At 28.3% G+C, this 18,516-nt stretch overlaps 1 protein-coding gene across 1 annotated transcript; it reads left to right on the top strand.

Moving 5' to 3' along the window:
• The first annotated feature begins 6,804 nt into the window (after nucleotides 1-6,804).
• Nucleotides 6,805-7,767, top strand: LOC119663101 (proteasome subunit alpha type-4-like). Its single transcript, XM_038072763.1, has 3 exons — nucleotides 6,805-6,859; nucleotides 6,942-7,144; nucleotides 7,201-7,767. Exons 1-3 carry the CDS (start codon nucleotides 6,857-6,859, stop codon nucleotides 7,742-7,744), a joined length of 750 nt encoding a protein of 249 aa, XP_037928691.1. The 5' UTR covers nucleotides 6,805-6,856; the 3' UTR covers nucleotides 7,745-7,767.
• The last annotated feature ends 10,749 nt before the right edge of the window (nucleotides 7,768-18,516 follow it).

The raw sequence follows: 18,516 nt of genomic DNA, 5'->3' as shown, positions 1-18,516 counted from the left end.
TTAATACTAATATCATACCATTGATATATATTTTTATACATATATTGGATTAGTTGAAACAGATGAATTAATTTAATACCGTCCACTAAAATTATTTCAATTCAAAACAATGTCTCAATCAAATTTCAAGCTATAGTCGAACTGATCGAAAGCGTTTTAAATCTCTAACAAATAATATAATATTATTAAAGTTTCTCAGTTAGAATTATAAAATGCATATAATAGAATATAATTGCTGGATTGTATTTGGATTTGTTTTAAAATAGATACGGAAAGGAAATATTTCTTTAAGTATTAAAGTCAATGTCTTTATATTTATATGTTTAGAACTACAACTTATACCATAAGTTGATACTAGAGAAATTAGTCAACCTAATATACCGTGAAAACGTTACGAATACAAATATAATCCAAAAAATATGAAAAGCAAGCAAATTAGTAGATTTCGAATAAATGAATATAGTCTCTCTCTCTTTCTCTCTCTCTCTCTCTTGTGTTTGTTCTACATATTACATCCTGTACAAAAAACTATTGTGATCGTATATTTTCATATAAAATTGTGATTAACATACAAACGATTAAATTACAATCGTGGACCAAAAGTTAGAACTGCTCAAGAAACCTGGAATTGTTTACTCATGATTAAAATCAAACACATTAAATTGATTATTAAAGTAGCTTGGTAAAGAGCTGCAGATACAAATATACATTAGTATATAAAGATTTTGTACAAACCAATTATTTTCATTTAATTGTACAATTTTGTTATAAAATAAATACTTTGTCATATACTATCACCAAAAATTCAGAGGGTTTAGATGTGTAATAAAAGCTTGACATCGTTTGGGTTAAGTTCATTTTAAATAACTCACATCGATAAGAAATTGTTATATCTTTTGCAGATATATCCGACTACTTTTTACAATTTACCAACTGTGTTTCAAAACTCATTTTGTTCGAAGCGAGGGTGGTATCTGTCTATTAATTTTAGTAAAACTGAAAATACTTCCACATCACTACACATCTAAACTGTATCTAAATTTTCTCACAATCTTTCTTAATCTCCATATTCCATAAAATTGCAAAATTGGAAATCAATCATTGCCACTTTATGAAACATATGGCTGTAAAACATATGGTTTGTAAAAGATAGTTTCAGCAAAAGGCTCTTTAGCCTTTCACCATTTTTAAATATTAAGTAATGCTTGAGGCTTTTCAAATTATGCAAATAATATGTAAATATAAATACATATAAGATGACAGCAACTATTGGATTAGATGCCAATAGAGACAGGTTATAAATTCTCATCTAAAAAAAACTTTTATTATTTAGATTTTAATATGAAAAAAACACACAAATAAAAAGGATCTCTCTAATCTGAAGCAGTTTCTGTTTCACTGGCTTCTGTTTTAGCGTAGAGCAAAATGAATGAGAATCTCTCACCGAATAGATAGAGGAAAAGTAAACTGTTCCTTTTTTCTGTATAAACGTTGCTCTTAATAGGCAGAGAGCCAACTATACCAGCCAATTTGCTCTTCAATAAATTTGGTTAGTAAGCGAAAGTTAAAAATAATAACCCTCTTAGGTTCCTAAGAGGGTTATGGACCAAATATAACGATGCTCCCTATACAAACAACAGACCAATTAGTTAATAAATTTAATAAAATATTAACAAAATGAAAAGTAAACGCTAATATGGAAAGTCTCCACTTGATTCAATCAATCAAATAATTCAGATTTTGTTTAAGTGACATTCATGCTCAATTTAAACAATCTACACTTAACATTTTTACTTGTTTTAATATAATTTTTTTTATAAATGTTAGCACTTAAATAAATACATATTAGTGAATTCTATTTATCTTTTTAAGTAATTGTACATAATAAATAGTTTACCTTAAACAAATTATTTAGATTGTGCAGTTTTATTGAATGTTAATTATATTTGAAAATGTTTATGGCAATTATACAGACAATATAATTTAAAAAGACTTAAAAATTACTTAATATTAAAAAGAATTTGAAATTCATACATTACATAAACCAATGTTGAAATTAAAAGCTATTATATAAGTATTATATAAGCTAGCTTATCAAACAATAAACAAATTTCGTGAACAAATCCAACAAAAGACTTTAATGACTAATAGATTTTGCCGCCGCTGGCAAAGAAGGTAATCAGAGATACAAAACGTAAATAACTGAAAATTAGCGTGAAGTCCAATAAACACCTAACGCCTTCTTCATATAGAAAGTTATCTACAAAGCAAATCTACAAGAACAAAAATTTTAAATTAAATTTATTACTTAATATTCAAACAAGAAAAATTTATATAATAAACACGATAACAAATTTGATTGCGTTTAAAAATAAATAAATAAAAATTGTCTAAGCAAAAAATTAACCCAAACCAAATAAATACATTTTATAAAAATTATCTATGAGCACGAAAAGAACAGACAACCATGAACAAAAAACCAAAAATAAACCGAAAAAAAAAAATGAAGAATTACTTTAAAACCAATTTGAACCCACCACAAAACCACATATGTGACTTTATTGGCCAAAGTACGATTGTTGGTACGGAACGATTTTTTATAACGCGCAATTTTGCAATTCAGTATTAAGCGGAGAACTCACAAGAACAAAAATAACAAGGCAAAAAACAATGTCATGTTTCTATTATGTATTGGGTACTCGTATCTAGTATCTATTTTAGGTTTCACTTGGTAGCGAAGTTAACTTTGAAGTCGGCCAGTAAATAAAATAAACAACTTGTGTGCAGTTTTATGTAAAGCTACTCAATCGCACTTTTGATTTTTGCTAGTGGTACTAATATACATTAAGACTGAAAAGTTTTCGGAAATTCTCATTTAAAATTCGCGCGCTGTATATTTTTCGATATTTTAATGTTAGTAGTTTGGCAGCACTGTCCTTAATTACTATGCCCAAAATGAGCGCGATCTGTCAGACAGTTCGTTTACGGCAGCTGTTGAAACCAGTTCACCTCAGTAGTGCGTTGCGAAATGTCTTCGACGGTCGTACGACCGTCCTGGAAGGCTTTGTACCACTCATAAACTTGAGTTTTCGATAAAACTGATTCCCCATAAGCCTTTTGTAGCATTCGCAACGATTCTGCACACGAAATTCGTTCGAAACACAAAATTTGATGCAAACTCTTTGTTCAATATTTTTTTCCATTGTTTTTTTCGCAACGCACTACTGAGGTGAACTGGTTTCAACAGCTCCCGTAAACGAACTGTCTGACAGATCGCGCTCATTTTTGGCATAGTAATTAAGGACAGTGCTGCCAAACTACATAAACTTAAAATATCGAAAAATATACAGCAGCGGGCCCGACTTTTTAATGAGAAATCCGAAACTTTCTGGTCTAATGTTCTTGTGTACCTAGGCAAGAATTCTGCACGAAGGGGTGAAGGTGCATTTACAGTCTTGGCGGCATTGTTCTGTAGTTTGAAGTGCTTAAAAGCGAAAATTTAACTACCAACCTACACAGCCGTCCAAATACAGACAGTAAAAACTGACTTCAACAAAGTGAGAATGCAAAAAACGTAATTTATAATGTCGGCTGACATTTAGTCCATATAAAGTTTTATGCGGCATTTGTTATTGCAACAGCTATTAAAAAACCTTTTTTCCACCAATATTCAAGAAGTTAATCATTTGAATTCGCGCCAAAAAATAGCCAACATGGAACTTTGGGCGCTGCTGTTTTTTTTTTGTTGAAGTTTCACTCTTAAACGACAACTTTATGGCCAACTTTAATGTCAATTGGCAATGATACGTACGTTTTCAATGCTCCAACACATTGCTGGTACCTTCCATTGGTCCCTGTTTTTATAAATAAAAATGTTAACTTCAAACTTCCTCTGCAGTTCGTCAATTTGATTTCGTCGCCTGAGTTGCATAGAAATGAGCATTAAATGCCAAGTGGTGGAACGTACGCCAAGGAGAAACGATGATTCATAAACCAAACAAATAATGAAATATTATTAAATAAGCATAAAATAAGGAAATTAAACAACTATTTTTAGTTATGATACGAGGGCGGTTTGATAAGTTAGTGACTTTTTGAATTTCCCGCGCTGTTATTCCAAATGCAACAGTACTGCCGTCAGCTGTAATCTACCAGTGGGCAACTTTCTAATTTTGAGCAAGCTACGTCGTTCAGTTGGTGTTTGATAGCCGTTCAAAGCAGACAACCTAGTGAATTTTTACGAAAACGGAAAAAAGTAAATTTTGTGTGCTGATTAAGCATTTCTGGCCAAAATCCACGAATTGGGATACGAATTGCTACCCCATCCAGCATATTCTCCAGAATTAGCCCCCTGCGACTATTTTCTGTTTCCAAACCTAAAGAAATGGCTGGGCGGTAAGAGATTTGAGTGGAATGAAGAAGTCATTACCGAAACAAACGCGTATTTTGAGAACTTTGAGAAAACATATTATTTGGAGGCAATAAGAAAATTAGAAAAACGCTGGACTAAATGTATCGAGCTAAAAGGTGATTGTGTAGAAAAATAAAATGTTTATTTGCCGAAAAAAATTTGTTTTATTCAAAAAGTCACTGACTTATCAAACCGCCCTCGTAGAATTATAAGTGATTATATTTAACACTTTTTGTAATATAATTATAAGAAATCAAAAAAGAAAATATATTAATTTATTCATCATCATCATTAGGGACGCAACGATCCTAGTTGAATCTTGGCCTCCCTTTATTACATATATGTAATTTATTAATTTGTTTATAAAAATAAAATTTAGTGATAGATGAACTACTGACATCAAAATGTATATAGTTAAAACTTCAATAGGAGTATTCAAACTGTCATGTAAAATCATTGCAAGGTGCACCTATGCATTTCGTGCACCTTGCAATAAGTTTGCAGTGAATATTCTTAATAAATTAAGTATCTAATATAATGTTTACTCTCAGGCTTATCTAATCTACTAAGCATATTTTTTTAGATATTTTGTATGGAATTTGTATAAGAAATTGCACATATTGCTGTATTTTGATAGAGTTAAGTAAAAGAGTCTAAACAAAGCTTAAAGTGTTTTTTAGAAGTTTGATTTTTAGATTGACAAGAGTTTTTCTAAATGCTGAATTAGTGGTTGTAAATGTAACGAACGCAGAAAACGTTTTAACAAATTTAGGATTAACTGTACCATTAACTAAAGAGTTTTGATGAAATTCTCGGTATAATCTTATTACAAGAACAAGAAGGAAGTGCTTGCTGAACTGAAGAGCGTCTAAACGTATAAATAGCCACGAAAAAAGAAAAGAATTCTCCAAATGAATGTTAAAGGAAAAACAACATAGCTTCACCACTATTTCTAACATAATATAGATTTTAGTAAAGAATAAAATCTAGTACTACAACTTAGGTAGAGTGACCTTTTTCATTGTTTAGGCTTTAGCAGACATCATATTACTTATAGTAGGCAAAACCTTTAATCATTTATGTGATTTATTAACTAAACAAACCGAGGCTTAAAGTAGTGTTAAGATTCATAATTTAATTAGAAATTAAGATATATAATTTATGGATAAACAAAAAGGTATGCCTTGTTCTTTTTTCCAAAAAAAAATTTTATTTTAACGACTTTACAAACTTTCACCATAACATACTTATCAATGTATACATATATTTTCTGCTCAAAAAGTATCCGGATTTTGTTGTTTGTTAGACCTTATTCAAAAATTTTTTGTTTTGTTTTCTGTTATGTTGGTGCACCCTTTCTCGACATGGTAAAAATTTGAGCGCCATCTGTCAATTAGTTTGTTTACAGCAGCTATTAATGTGAGACTACCTCAAGAGCATTTATCGATTTTTACTATGGAAAATTCTTGTTGTACGCGATTTTTTGACCAAATACGGCACCATTGTCATCACTCAGGCACCATATTCGCCAGATCTGGCGCCGTGCGACTTTTTCTGTTCCCGAAACGCCCCTTCGTGGTAAGCGTTTTGAGTCGATTGAATCGGTAAAAGAGAATTCGCTGAAGGAACTAAAAGCCATACCTTCACGGGACTGCGAAAAGTGTATGGAAAATTGGGTTAAGCGTTGGCATATGTGTATTGCTTCAGAAGGAGCATATTTTGAAGGAAATAAAATAAATTTGGAATAAAATTTAAATTTGTGTTTTATTTACAAAATCCGAGTACTTTTTGAGCAAAAGGTATGTACATAATTAATATTAATTTTATTAATATTAGTAATTATGTATCTGCGGGGAAGATTACATATATTTGTTTGCAAAAACTGAATCATCTTTAAGCTTTAACATTCAATTTTAACTAAAGTCTCACTAATTAATTTTGGGGTAATTTACTCTGAAATCGTTAGGATAATCGATTAATTGCAACTTCTCATAAATTTTTTTATCTATCACACTTCTTCGCTTACTGTTCTTGCCCAATACTCTCTGAGAATCTTAAACATACAATATCAACATTAAAATATATGCCAATTATAATTTAATATATTATTTTTTAATCAGAATAAGGTTTTATGTGCTTTAAAAATTTTGTTTTTAGTTATTAACTGCCTAGGTACTAACTGAAGACGGGTTATAAACACAATGGGATAAAAGTTATAATTAGTTATTATTTTGATTATTTTAATTACAAAACAATATAAGTTAATTCAATACTAAATCTTGTTTAATATTAATATTAATATTAAAAAAGTTAACATTATATTAAATGTCAGAAAAATCAAATTAAATAATGTAGTCAATTTTCTTTCCATTTTCTTATCATTAACTTAAACTTGCATATCCGTTATATCTTGCTTAAGAAAAATATTATAAATTTCCAAAAATAATGGTTAGTATACGTTTCGAATTAATATAAATAAAAACTTTAAATTTCAATTTTATCAAATAACTAATAACAATTTTTTTATAAGTCTGACGAATTACCTGCCAAAAAATTCTCGCCGGAAGGGCGATTGTATCAAGTTGAATACGCAATGGAGACCGTATCATATGCAGGTAGCTGTGTTGGTATTGTAGCTGAAGATGGTGTTTTGTTGGCCGTGGAAGATGGTGGTGATACCAAATTAAGGGATACTACCGTTGTATGCACTGGAAAATTATTTCAACTTTCAAAGTGAGTAGCCAATATTGATTGTCTGGGTATTATAAATACTAATGAATATCTTACAGTGACACAATTTGTGCGATGTCTGGTGTTGCAGGTGACTGCCTTGTACTTACTACGGAGCTACAGGATACTGTATACGAACACGTTGAGGAATATGGTGAACAAATGCCATGTGAAGAATTGGTAAGGCATTTAGCCAGCATCATTCAGTCCTACACGCAATATGGTACTTATCGTCCGTTTGCCGTTTCAGCTTTATACATAGGATGGGATGAACGTTACGGTTATCAACTATTTCACTCAGATCCAAGTGGAAGTTATTACGGTTGGTTATGTACTGCTATTGGACGGGAGTCTGAAGTCGCAAAGAGTTTATTGGAGAAAGAATTGACTAAAACCGATTTCAAAACGAATTTGGAACTAGCTAAACAATTAGCTCTAAAAGTATTTTTAAAGATCTCCAAAAATAGTATAATAAACGAAGAAAATGTGAAAATAATGACTTTGAAACGTATCGACAATAAGATTGTTATAGAAAAAATTACGAAGGATGAAATAAAGGAGTTACTTGAAAATGTAGATATGTCATGTGATGAAGATAATTAGAAGAAATTAACGTCTAAAATGCAATCTTATTTTTATTGTTTGATTATACAATTATTAATCATAAACATTGTAAATGTTATTATGTTGTTAATTTTCATATAGTTTTAAAGCCAAAAAATTTATTCGAATAAAAAATTTGGTTTACAAATTTCTGCTACTTCAACTCATTTTACTCCATAGATAAAATTACAATTGAATACTTTTGTTATATACATCGGTTTTTTTATTGCTTTTAGTGATTTATCCATTCCAATCAATAGATCGTACCTATGTAAACTAATAGTTAGCAACCTAAACGAATAACCAATTCCTTATTTTCGCTATTTATTTTACTAGTATAATGCGATGTCCGAATAACTTGAGTACCTATACTCTACTGTTAATGTTTAAAAATTTCGATGCTTCATATTATTTTTGAGAACGGTTTCGATTCATTAAGATGCTCAGATAACAACGGATTTTTCTACAGTCAATCAATGAAGAGCCCTGAAATTATTTACGAAAACTGACAGGCTTACCAACTCCGCGTTATCGAATCTCAGAATGGTTACAGACTGTTCGGAGAGGTATGTAGATCTGAGGTCAATTATTGCTTAGTCTAATGAAATGACAAACAATAATGCAATCAGGGCGTAGAGTGGGGTTATGAAGAAACCTCAAAGTTAATTCGTTGAGATTCAATTAAGAGATACATTGCAAGAAAATAACATTTCTTGCAAAACAGGTGATTTGTATTTGTCATAATAAAATCAAAATAATACTATGTAAAATTAAAAAATTTTTAAAACATATCTGCAAATTGCTGAGTTTTATATATAGTATAAAGTATAGTATTAGATTACACATAGTATTTAAATTATTGCACAGGAATATAAAATTTTATTATAACAATTCAATTTTGTAAATGTGTTAAATAAATTAAAATGCTAAATTGTTAAAAGTAGTTGAGTCTACTGATATCTACTATCGAAAAGATGTGTCCGTGTAATCGGATTTTTGCATATCAATATTCTACAAATAATGTAATATGTGAACACCCTACTACAACTCGTGAGGTTTATTTAGTCACATTTTGATAAGTTTGAAAAAGTCTAACATTATCTATAATAAATTCTAACTTATACTCTAACTATTACACTTTAACAAAACGAATTATATGTTAAAAATACGATATAGCACAAATAGTATATAATAAGCAAAATAATTATCAGAAATATCAAGTTTAAATATACTAAACAACAAATAGATAATAATAAATTCAAGTGCAGAAATGAATTGGTTTATGATCAGTTATAAATGCTTTTCACGATTGTGAACTAAACTAAAGGAAATAACGTTTGGCAAAATAAATGCACTGTTCATATTGAACATAAAATGTTGTATATTAGATGATGTAAGAATTACATAAAACAATTCAAAGATTAACACAAGTGTGAATATGCAAATAATTCGCAATAAATATTCACTTAAATAGCAATCCAACTGTGGCACATGAACCGGAAATTGTGCGCAAATTGGTCAAATGGGTAACGCTTCATTATTGAACATTGCACTACTGCCAATAGTTAGCACCAAATACAAAAAGTTTAAATTGAAAACAAGCAGACAGATGCCGTCACGAGATGTAATTACATTATTAACAAGATATCTACAGAAAATACGACCGACCACTTCACAGGTAACAAAAAGTAAATAAGTAATCCAATAAAGGCATGAAATTGGATGTGGGACTACTTCAGTAAACTCAAGTCTTCCAATTAGTTTGTGGTCAACATAAAATGCAGCAGCACTCCACCATAAATTTTAGACTTTGATATATATTTTTATCGTATGCGAGGTGTCAATTTATCAATTTTATAAAAAGTTAATATACTTTTACATATTTATTTGATTTCATAATTAATATACTACTATAAGGTAATTTGTCACATGGAGGAAGTTTAAAATGGTGAGTCTATAAAACGTTAACAATTAAATTATTATGTTAATAAATTTATCTAACCGCTTTATATAGTCACTTTTAATGACGAATGTTTATTCAAGGCTGATATGGTCTAACGATGAATAATTTATATCATGTAATAGACAAAAGCCTAAACCAGTGTTTCCCAATGTGTGGTGTACACTTCACAGGTAAGCAATTTAACTATTTAGAAACGGAATTCCTGTTTAGGGAAGTGATTTTTGATCTTACGAAAATATACTACATTATTACAAACAAAGGTATTTGAAACACTAATATTTAGTATATTTTTTTTAGAAAGACTTTACAACAGATATAGATTGATACTCCTTTTGCAAAATATTACTCTTCAGTGCAATTTAATTTCTAACTGAACTGAAACACAAAAAATTAATGAAAAAAAGGAGATATTAGGATAAGTTTTACTAGAACAATAATTTTTCGTTAGCTGCAATTTGCTACTATATATATTATACTAAGACAGATAGGAGGCTACAAAGGTTCACAGATCTAGCATATCTCAAAAAAAGTTTGAGTAACGCTGCCTTAAGCTATTTCAAAATAATTGCAAATAAAGAGTAAAGATATGTAAAATAGTTTTCTGAAATCACTACAAGTCATACTTCTTAGAAACGTCAAAAGCTCTTCAATTTTTTATTATAGTTATTAGTATTCCATGCATTCTTCATTTAATATAATGCATACATATTTGCGTTTATATAAGAAAGTTAAATACAAAAAACATTACATATGAATAATTCAAATTGTGTTAAAATTATAACTAAACCATGAAAATTTTAAAACAGAAAAAAGCTGTTATAATTAAAACTGAAGAATTATATACATATATGTGAAGATGGATGCTTTTGTCAGTTTTTAGTTTTCTTTATTTAACATGCCAACATGCAAATAAACTTATCACAACAGTCGAGCATAAAATGCTTGGACTTAAATGCCTGAAAAGTTGAAACTATCGTAAAAATATTTACACTTATAATAGGCACTAAGCACCCAACCAAGTGTTTATTTAACTTTCGTTTTCAATACTGAAAGAAAATCTCCAAAGCAAGTCGTTTACGAATATTTTTATTTCCATATTTGTTTTTTTTTTTTAAAGCGCATAAATAAAACAAATTTTAAAATATAGTGAAATATAAAACATATATTGTAAAAATCTAAGATATAAAAGTTATAATAAGAACTTATAGAACTGTTTCAAAAATACAGACAGAATTCTCATTATCATTTGACTCTGCAGCTCACAATTTCCGTTTCATATATACCTTCTGCTCACCCTTTCTTGGTACACCCTTTCTTGATATATGGTACAAATTTGAGCGCCATCTGTCAATTAGTTTGTTTACAGCAGCTGTTAATGTAAGACTACCTAAAGTGCATTTCGCGATTTTTACTATGGAAAATTCTTATTGTACGCGATTTTTTGACCAAACACGGCACCACTGTCATCGCTCAGGCATTCACGGCACCACTGTCATCGCTCAGGCACCATATTCGCCAGATCTGGATCCGTGCAACTTTTTCCTGTTCCCGAAACTCAAATTGTCCCTTCGTGGTAAGCGCTATGAGTCGATTGAATCGATAAAAGAGAATTCGCTGAAGGAACTAAAAGCCATACCTTCACGGGCCTACGAAAAGTATATGGAAGATTGGGTTAAGCGTTGGCATATGTGTATCGTTTTAGAAAGAACATATTTTGAAGAAGATAAAATAAATTTGGAATAAAATTTAAATTTGTGTGTTTTATTTACAAAATCCGAGTACTTTTTGAGCCGAAGGTATAGTGACCAATATTAAACATTTCTTTTGTTTAAAATAACCAACCACATATTTTATTTATTCCTCGTTAATTTTAAGGCACAGTACAAATTGATCTAACACTACTCATAAAGTTTAGCATCTATCTAATACTGCTTATAATAACAGCTATAACAGCTGTTATAATATATCATGACAATAAGTATGATAAAGACTCTGTACATAAGGAATATAACGCATCATTAAAAGAAAATGCTTTTATCGTGGTAAATATCCTAACAATCGGGTCATGTAAATATTGGTAGATTTGTAGGGAAATTCAGATAAGTTGACTGTTTTCGGAATCCAATATGACCAATGCATATTCTGAAAAATAATAGTTCTGGTACGTCAATTAAGAATACACTTTTAGTAAAAAACAAAACATTATTATATAAATATATACAAAACATAATTAAATAATATAGGTGTACTTATAAACCGATTATAACAATACCTAAAACATTGCTCGGCCAGAAGAAATTGAAAAAGAAGACTCATCTCGATTAAACATCAGAAAGTTTATGGATTATTAGAAGGGTTCAAACAGTAATGAAGAGACAACAAAATTTCTTTAATTAATTTATTGAAATTTCGCTGACCATACAAAGCTGTTTCAAGTATTGCCAAGTACTCAGTGGTCTTAGGAAATAATCGAATTTTAATTAGTTTATAGTCCGTATATAATTTGTTTGGACTGCAAATGCCAGACTTAGAACTCGTGCCTGTCAAATTAGAAGTGATGACTAATTGTGTTTTTCTACAAGTAGCCAAGGATACACAAATTTTCAATGCTCCGGTTCCAAGTTTTTTATCACTACATTTGTTAATGGATTATATTTTATATGAATATTTAGAAGACTGTTCTAAATGTCTTCTGTCATGAGAAGGCTGTTACTAAGATGGATGGCATATTTACTAATGTACTAATTAAAGCAACTAATTGCTAAAGCTAAACGTTGTTTAGATATATGTTAGTGCAATAAACAGGATTTTTTCATACCATGAGTACAAATGGATGAAACATGGATTTGTCTTTAAACACTGGAGATAAATCGACAGTCAGTTGAATAAGCACCTACTGACAGCCGAACAAGCTAACATGTTAAGTAGGAAACATTACGAAATCTGTATATTAGAATGTGAGAGGTGTCATATTGTTTACCTTGACAAATAGTCAATAGTAAGTATTGTATAATTATTATTAGCACTTTTAGGAGATAATCGCAATAAAAAAGCGAGTATTCTTTACATCTGATTTCCAACTGTTACTAACTAACCTTAAAAGAATATATAACGAGATTTGACTAGAGTGAAAAAGTAATCAACAATACGCAGACCTATTTAAAATGACAAAAAATAATTTAAAAAACAAAAATTTATGTATTTTAGATTGTATTCGATTTGACTCGAAAAAGTTTGATGAATAAAGCTAAATCTTACATATACTAATATACTTTCATATGCTAGGCTAAACACTTTTCTTTTAATTTGCTAGTATCTAAATGATAGCACTTGATTGGAACTCAATTGTTTTCTTAAAGAAAATGTACTACCCAAAATTTTTGGGTTGTGGACATAATATTAATTGCTTATTAATTATTATTAATTATGGCTAAGAGAATATACGTATAAGTTAAATGGAATTATAGACGATTCTTTTAGAATTTTTTTATACGCTTATGAATAATGAATCGATAATGCATTTTTTCAACGGTTTTATTATTCTAACCAACTGATTTGAATGCCTGAGGAAAATATATCGACAAAACATTTTAAACGCGAAAGGTAGACTAGCCGCTAGTGAACAGATAGAGAAAAGCATTTAAATTATAAATAGTATTAATACCGACTCGAACAACCGTGTGAATTACAGATTTAGAAAGCTTCGAGCCATGTCGGATATAATGATTATTAAGAAATCTAATTTGTTATTTTTTAAACTTCTGATTTGTTAGTACTAATTTTATTGTTAGTACATAACGCCTTCGGTTATACATAAACAAATTATTGTTTAATTTATTTACTACTTATGTAGAAGTTAATATAGTATATAAGTTTATATACATGTCGCATTAATACCATGAAAGTTAAAAAAATATATGTCATTGATTCATCATAAAAATATTGAAAAATTAATTAGACAATTTTTTGCAAAACAAACACTAAAAACTGCTATTATTAGATAAGAAAAATAAATGGTTTAATTAAAATTGTAGAAAAATTTTTTTATTTTTTTATTAATTGTTTACTATGCAATTGGAAAAAAAAAATTATCAGTTCAAGTTACCAACCATACAAATTCACTTTTTATGGAAGTTCAAAAATAAAAAAAAATATTAAAACAGTCCATTACTCATTTTTTAAATAAAGATATCTATATTGAAGAAATAAAGTATAAAGAAACATATTTTACAGGAGTTATGTAAATTTTATATGCTTTAAAATATTATATACCATATATTATTCGAAATTTGTTAATCAATTTGGAAACAATAGTAATTAACCTAATTTAAATTTACAAGAAAATTTTTAGTAAATAGAAAATCTTCAATAATTTCGAAACTTTACACAAACATTATGAAATTTTTCATATATCAATAAAATTTTTATCACTTTTTTGCGATATGATAAGATAATTTTCGTGACCACAAATTAATTTTATAAAAAAAGTTTATTATTCAATAATAGCAAATAAGACAGCCACATAAATTTCGATTTAGACAATTGGTATAATTGGTTTTTATATAAAAGTAGAAGGATTTTAAAAAGTTTAAATTTACTTTAAAAATATTAATTAATATTGTAACTCAACAACTTATTTATATATACATTCTATATAAAAAGTATATAAATAGAAATTAGTAAGGACAGGAAGCTGATATATAACCAAATAATTCGTCCGTCACTTCTATATGGTTGTGTAGCGTTTAGCAAAGCTTCAAACACTACTATTCGCCAGCTAGAAATTGCACAAAGTCAGGGTCTGAGAAGACTTTTCAAAGTACCATGGTACATTAGGACGAATGACATCCTCAGGGACCTCAAGATTGATCCCATCAAAAAATACATAAAGGATAGAGCCCTGAAATTATTTGTGAAAACTGACAGACTTACCAACACCACGTTATCAAATCTCAGAATGGTTACATTCTCCTCAGGGAAGAGATTTTTTGAAACACTTAGGGAATGTTGTTAATCGAACACTGTTCTCTTACATATTATGACTTTTATCTGTTTGCAAAGCTAGAATTTACAATACGAAGAAGGCGTTTCAAGTCATAACGTCCTTTAAAAAAAAGAAATTGTCGCTGAAATATTTGCAGATAATATTTCAAGCGGGCTATGAAAAAATAAAACGGATAGGGTCATACTCCGGCATAGTTTAATTACACTAAATAAATTCTATGTAAAACGATAATATAATATTTGATTTATGCATGAACTTTATTTCAATTATTTAATCATTTTTAATAATTCTGAATACTTCTTATAAGAATATATATTTTAGTCTACTTTTTATGCATCTTCATCCACATTAAAATTTTATAACAATTCATTATAACAAAAAAAGTAGGTTTTCAAGAAATCTCCATTAGATTTGTTAGTTCTTTTTACAAAGCAATATGGCTAATATTTCCGAATAATAAAAAAAAGTGCAAAAAATTTGTACCGATTTACCAAGCAGTTGTCTTGGGTAATATGTAAATTCGAGTTCAGTTGACTTTAAGAGAGATCTAAAAATTTTGTGCTAGTAAAGAAAACATAAATTTACAATAACAACGTTGTTGTTTTGTTTACTTGTTTACAGTAGCATTATACAAAATGCCTTTGAGTTCACACTGAGAATATTGAACTACCTGCAGGTGGAAAATGCGGTTGAGGACGTCCGCATCTTCGGTGGAAGGACCAGGTGAACTCGGTACTACCAACTGGCGACAGAAAGCAACTAATCGGGCTGGCTGGCGACAGCTACTCGATGCGGCCATGGACGACTCACGTTGTAATGACTAGCTAAGTAAGTAGAAGTCATTACAGTAGAATACAGTAGAATAAGTAGTAATAATTACAAGTAGAATCGATAAGTTTACCGGAAAACATATACATTCAAAAATGAAAAAAGTTTTAAATAAACAATATACTTTTTATAGTAATACCTGTTGATTTGTTTTCTTTTTGGTTAAGAAGTAAGGAACGAATGAGAAATAAAATTGTAAGAGATATTATTTTGATAAATGGTATTTCTTTTTTAATAGTATAATTTACAACAAATTAGATACGTTATTATCAGTTGTTATTTGTACAAAAATCGATTACATTTACTATGATAAATTAAAAATAACCAAAAATTTTAGTAAATATGTTTAATAATTAGTAATCGAAATAAAGAACTATTAACAACAAAGGATTTTTTAAATTATACAGAAATAAAAGTAGATTTTTTCATGCTAGTCACTATTAAATATAATTTATAAACAAAAATTCTACAAAAAAATAAGTCGATGCATATCACCCGGAATTAAGTACTTATAAGAAGTAAAAACCAACCAAAATTCTTAATAGAAAGGAATCTAAAAACACTTGGCCTTCCACATATTCACAAATCAAAATAATATTTATTTACTATTTTTAAAATACATAACTTATAAAATTGTTTCCTGCTTTATAACGCCTTCAACTACCATTTTAAATACTGGAGTTAATATGTAGATTACAAATTTTTAGAGCAACTGTAATATTAACAACGTTAATAAATAACTAAATGAATGAATTGTTAAGTGCTTTATAACATCTTTTTATCTCATGGTGGACCGTGCATGTTTTATAACATGCACGAACTAAAACTGTCAAAAAAAAATGATAACAAAAAGAATTTTCACGTTTTATTTTGTAATATAAAGCATGGAAATATGCATAGTAAAACATAGGTCCATTATCAGATGTATAAGCCATGCTAAAAATAAACCAAGATACTCACATGTTTATTAGTAAACACTATTTTGTAAAGCATTCGTAATTTTCACAGAGATAATAATATTTTATGGTAAGTCATCCGAAATACAAAAATTTTAAATCCTATAACGATATCGGTACTTCATCAAGGGACATCGTCACTACAAACAGTAGTACGAGTATGAATACTGTCATAATAATATATTATAATATTCAATAGCAATTACAATAAATTTATAATCATTTATAAATAATTTATAATCAATTTATAATCAATTAAAAGAAGTTAAGTAGTAAAGTTTTATTTTTATTTTTAAAATTAACTTTAATATAATATAATGGAATAAGCAATATATTATTCCATTTATATAATATATCCGAGATTTAAAAACAAAAACGAATTAATTTCAACGTAATATATAAATCCAGAAATGAAATTGAAAACACGTCAATCACTCGCTTTATAAAGCCATAAAATCCCGGTACGTCATTTTTGAAACCCCGTATGTGGGTAAGTTTTTTTATTAAGAATATTAAATTTAAAAATATGTCATTTTAGTAATTATTGTGCTTGAATAATATGAATTATAAGTAATTAAAAAGAAAAATTTATATTTCTATAAAAAAATTTTAATTTTAAATAAAAAAAAACTTTAAATGCGGAATTCTGCAATAAACAATGGAGCCAAATAAATAATAACGATAAACTTGCATTTAGTATTTTTATATAAAAATTTTATTTGTTAGATAGTTAAAAATTTTTTTATTAAACAGATTAATAAATAAATTAACAATTAATATAATATAATTATAGTTTTTAATTTATACATTAAAATTAATTGTGAGAAAATAATTTTTAATTTAAAATATAATTTAACTAAGTTGTATGAAAGTATAATGCAGTGTATTATAATAATGGAATTCTTTATATTAACTTTTAACAACGAAACAAGTTTTTATCTATCTTCCAACTAATTATTTCTCTTCACATTAAAGCTGTAAATTGTATATTAATTTTAAAATAAATTAAATTTTTGAAAAGTTAAACCCAACTTTGTTAAACATTTTAGAATAACCCGACTAGATTATTAATATAAAAATTTTATTTTAGGTCAGCGATTAAATCATTAATTTACTAAAGCCTTCCTTTGGTTCTTATAATGAAAATCATTAATAAGAATCTCATACAAAGAAAAATGCACTTTTAATAATTAATTAAGTTTGTTAACTTTATTGTAAATTTCAGTATTTCAAAATGTTCTTTACATATAGGAAAGCTGCTGTTTGATTCAAAAAGAATAATTAATTATTATATTTTCATTTGTATGAAACTGTGTTAAATATTATAAATTTGTATAGATCTGGGAAAGTATGTTTAAAATAAGACTTCAGTAATTGATTTTAGAATTATTTTTAAATTTTTAAGTTATATTTACTTCTCTGTTAAATCCTGCACAACCAGGTAGATAGCTCTGGAACGCTTGGCATACGAAAGTAAAATTCTAGGAATCTATACTATATATATCCACTTTTTTACTTTTAATATAGCCAAGAACTATTAACAAAATTATTTACAAATAATAACTAAGTATTATACTGCAATAATGCCTACTAACAAAGAATCTTATTCTTGACATTTTGAATTTATTTTGAAAAAAAATAGTAAAACAGTATGAAGAGGTTTTTTTCGAACAGTAGTGAAATACAACAAAAATTTATTTTTTATATTATTTTAATTAATTGAATTTTTGGCTGACCATACAGCTGTTTCGAGTATTGCCAAATAACCATCATCAGTGGTCTTGGAAATAATTCTTGTATTTAATTATTCGTAAATAATTATTTTTTGAGACTGCAAGTACCAGGAATCGAACTCGGGTCCTGCCAAATGTGAAGCTCAGAATCAGCGCACCTTAACCAACTGATTCAAAGCCGTACTTGACTTTTTTTTTTTGTTCGCATATTTTTCTGGAGTTTTGTTACTATTACTATGAAAGTTTTTATTAACAATTTTACTTGCTGTGTTTATATTAGAACGAAA

The sequence above is a fragment of the Teleopsis dalmanni genome, unplaced genomic scaffold (genome assembly GCF_002237135.1).
Source record: "Teleopsis dalmanni isolate 2A unplaced genomic scaffold, ASM223713v2 unscaffolded_contig_0131, whole genome shotgun sequence".
NCBI classification, from domain to species: Eukaryota; Metazoa; Arthropoda; class Insecta; order Diptera; family Diopsidae; genus Teleopsis; species Teleopsis dalmanni.
This window is presented reverse-complemented; position numbering and strand designations above follow the sequence as displayed.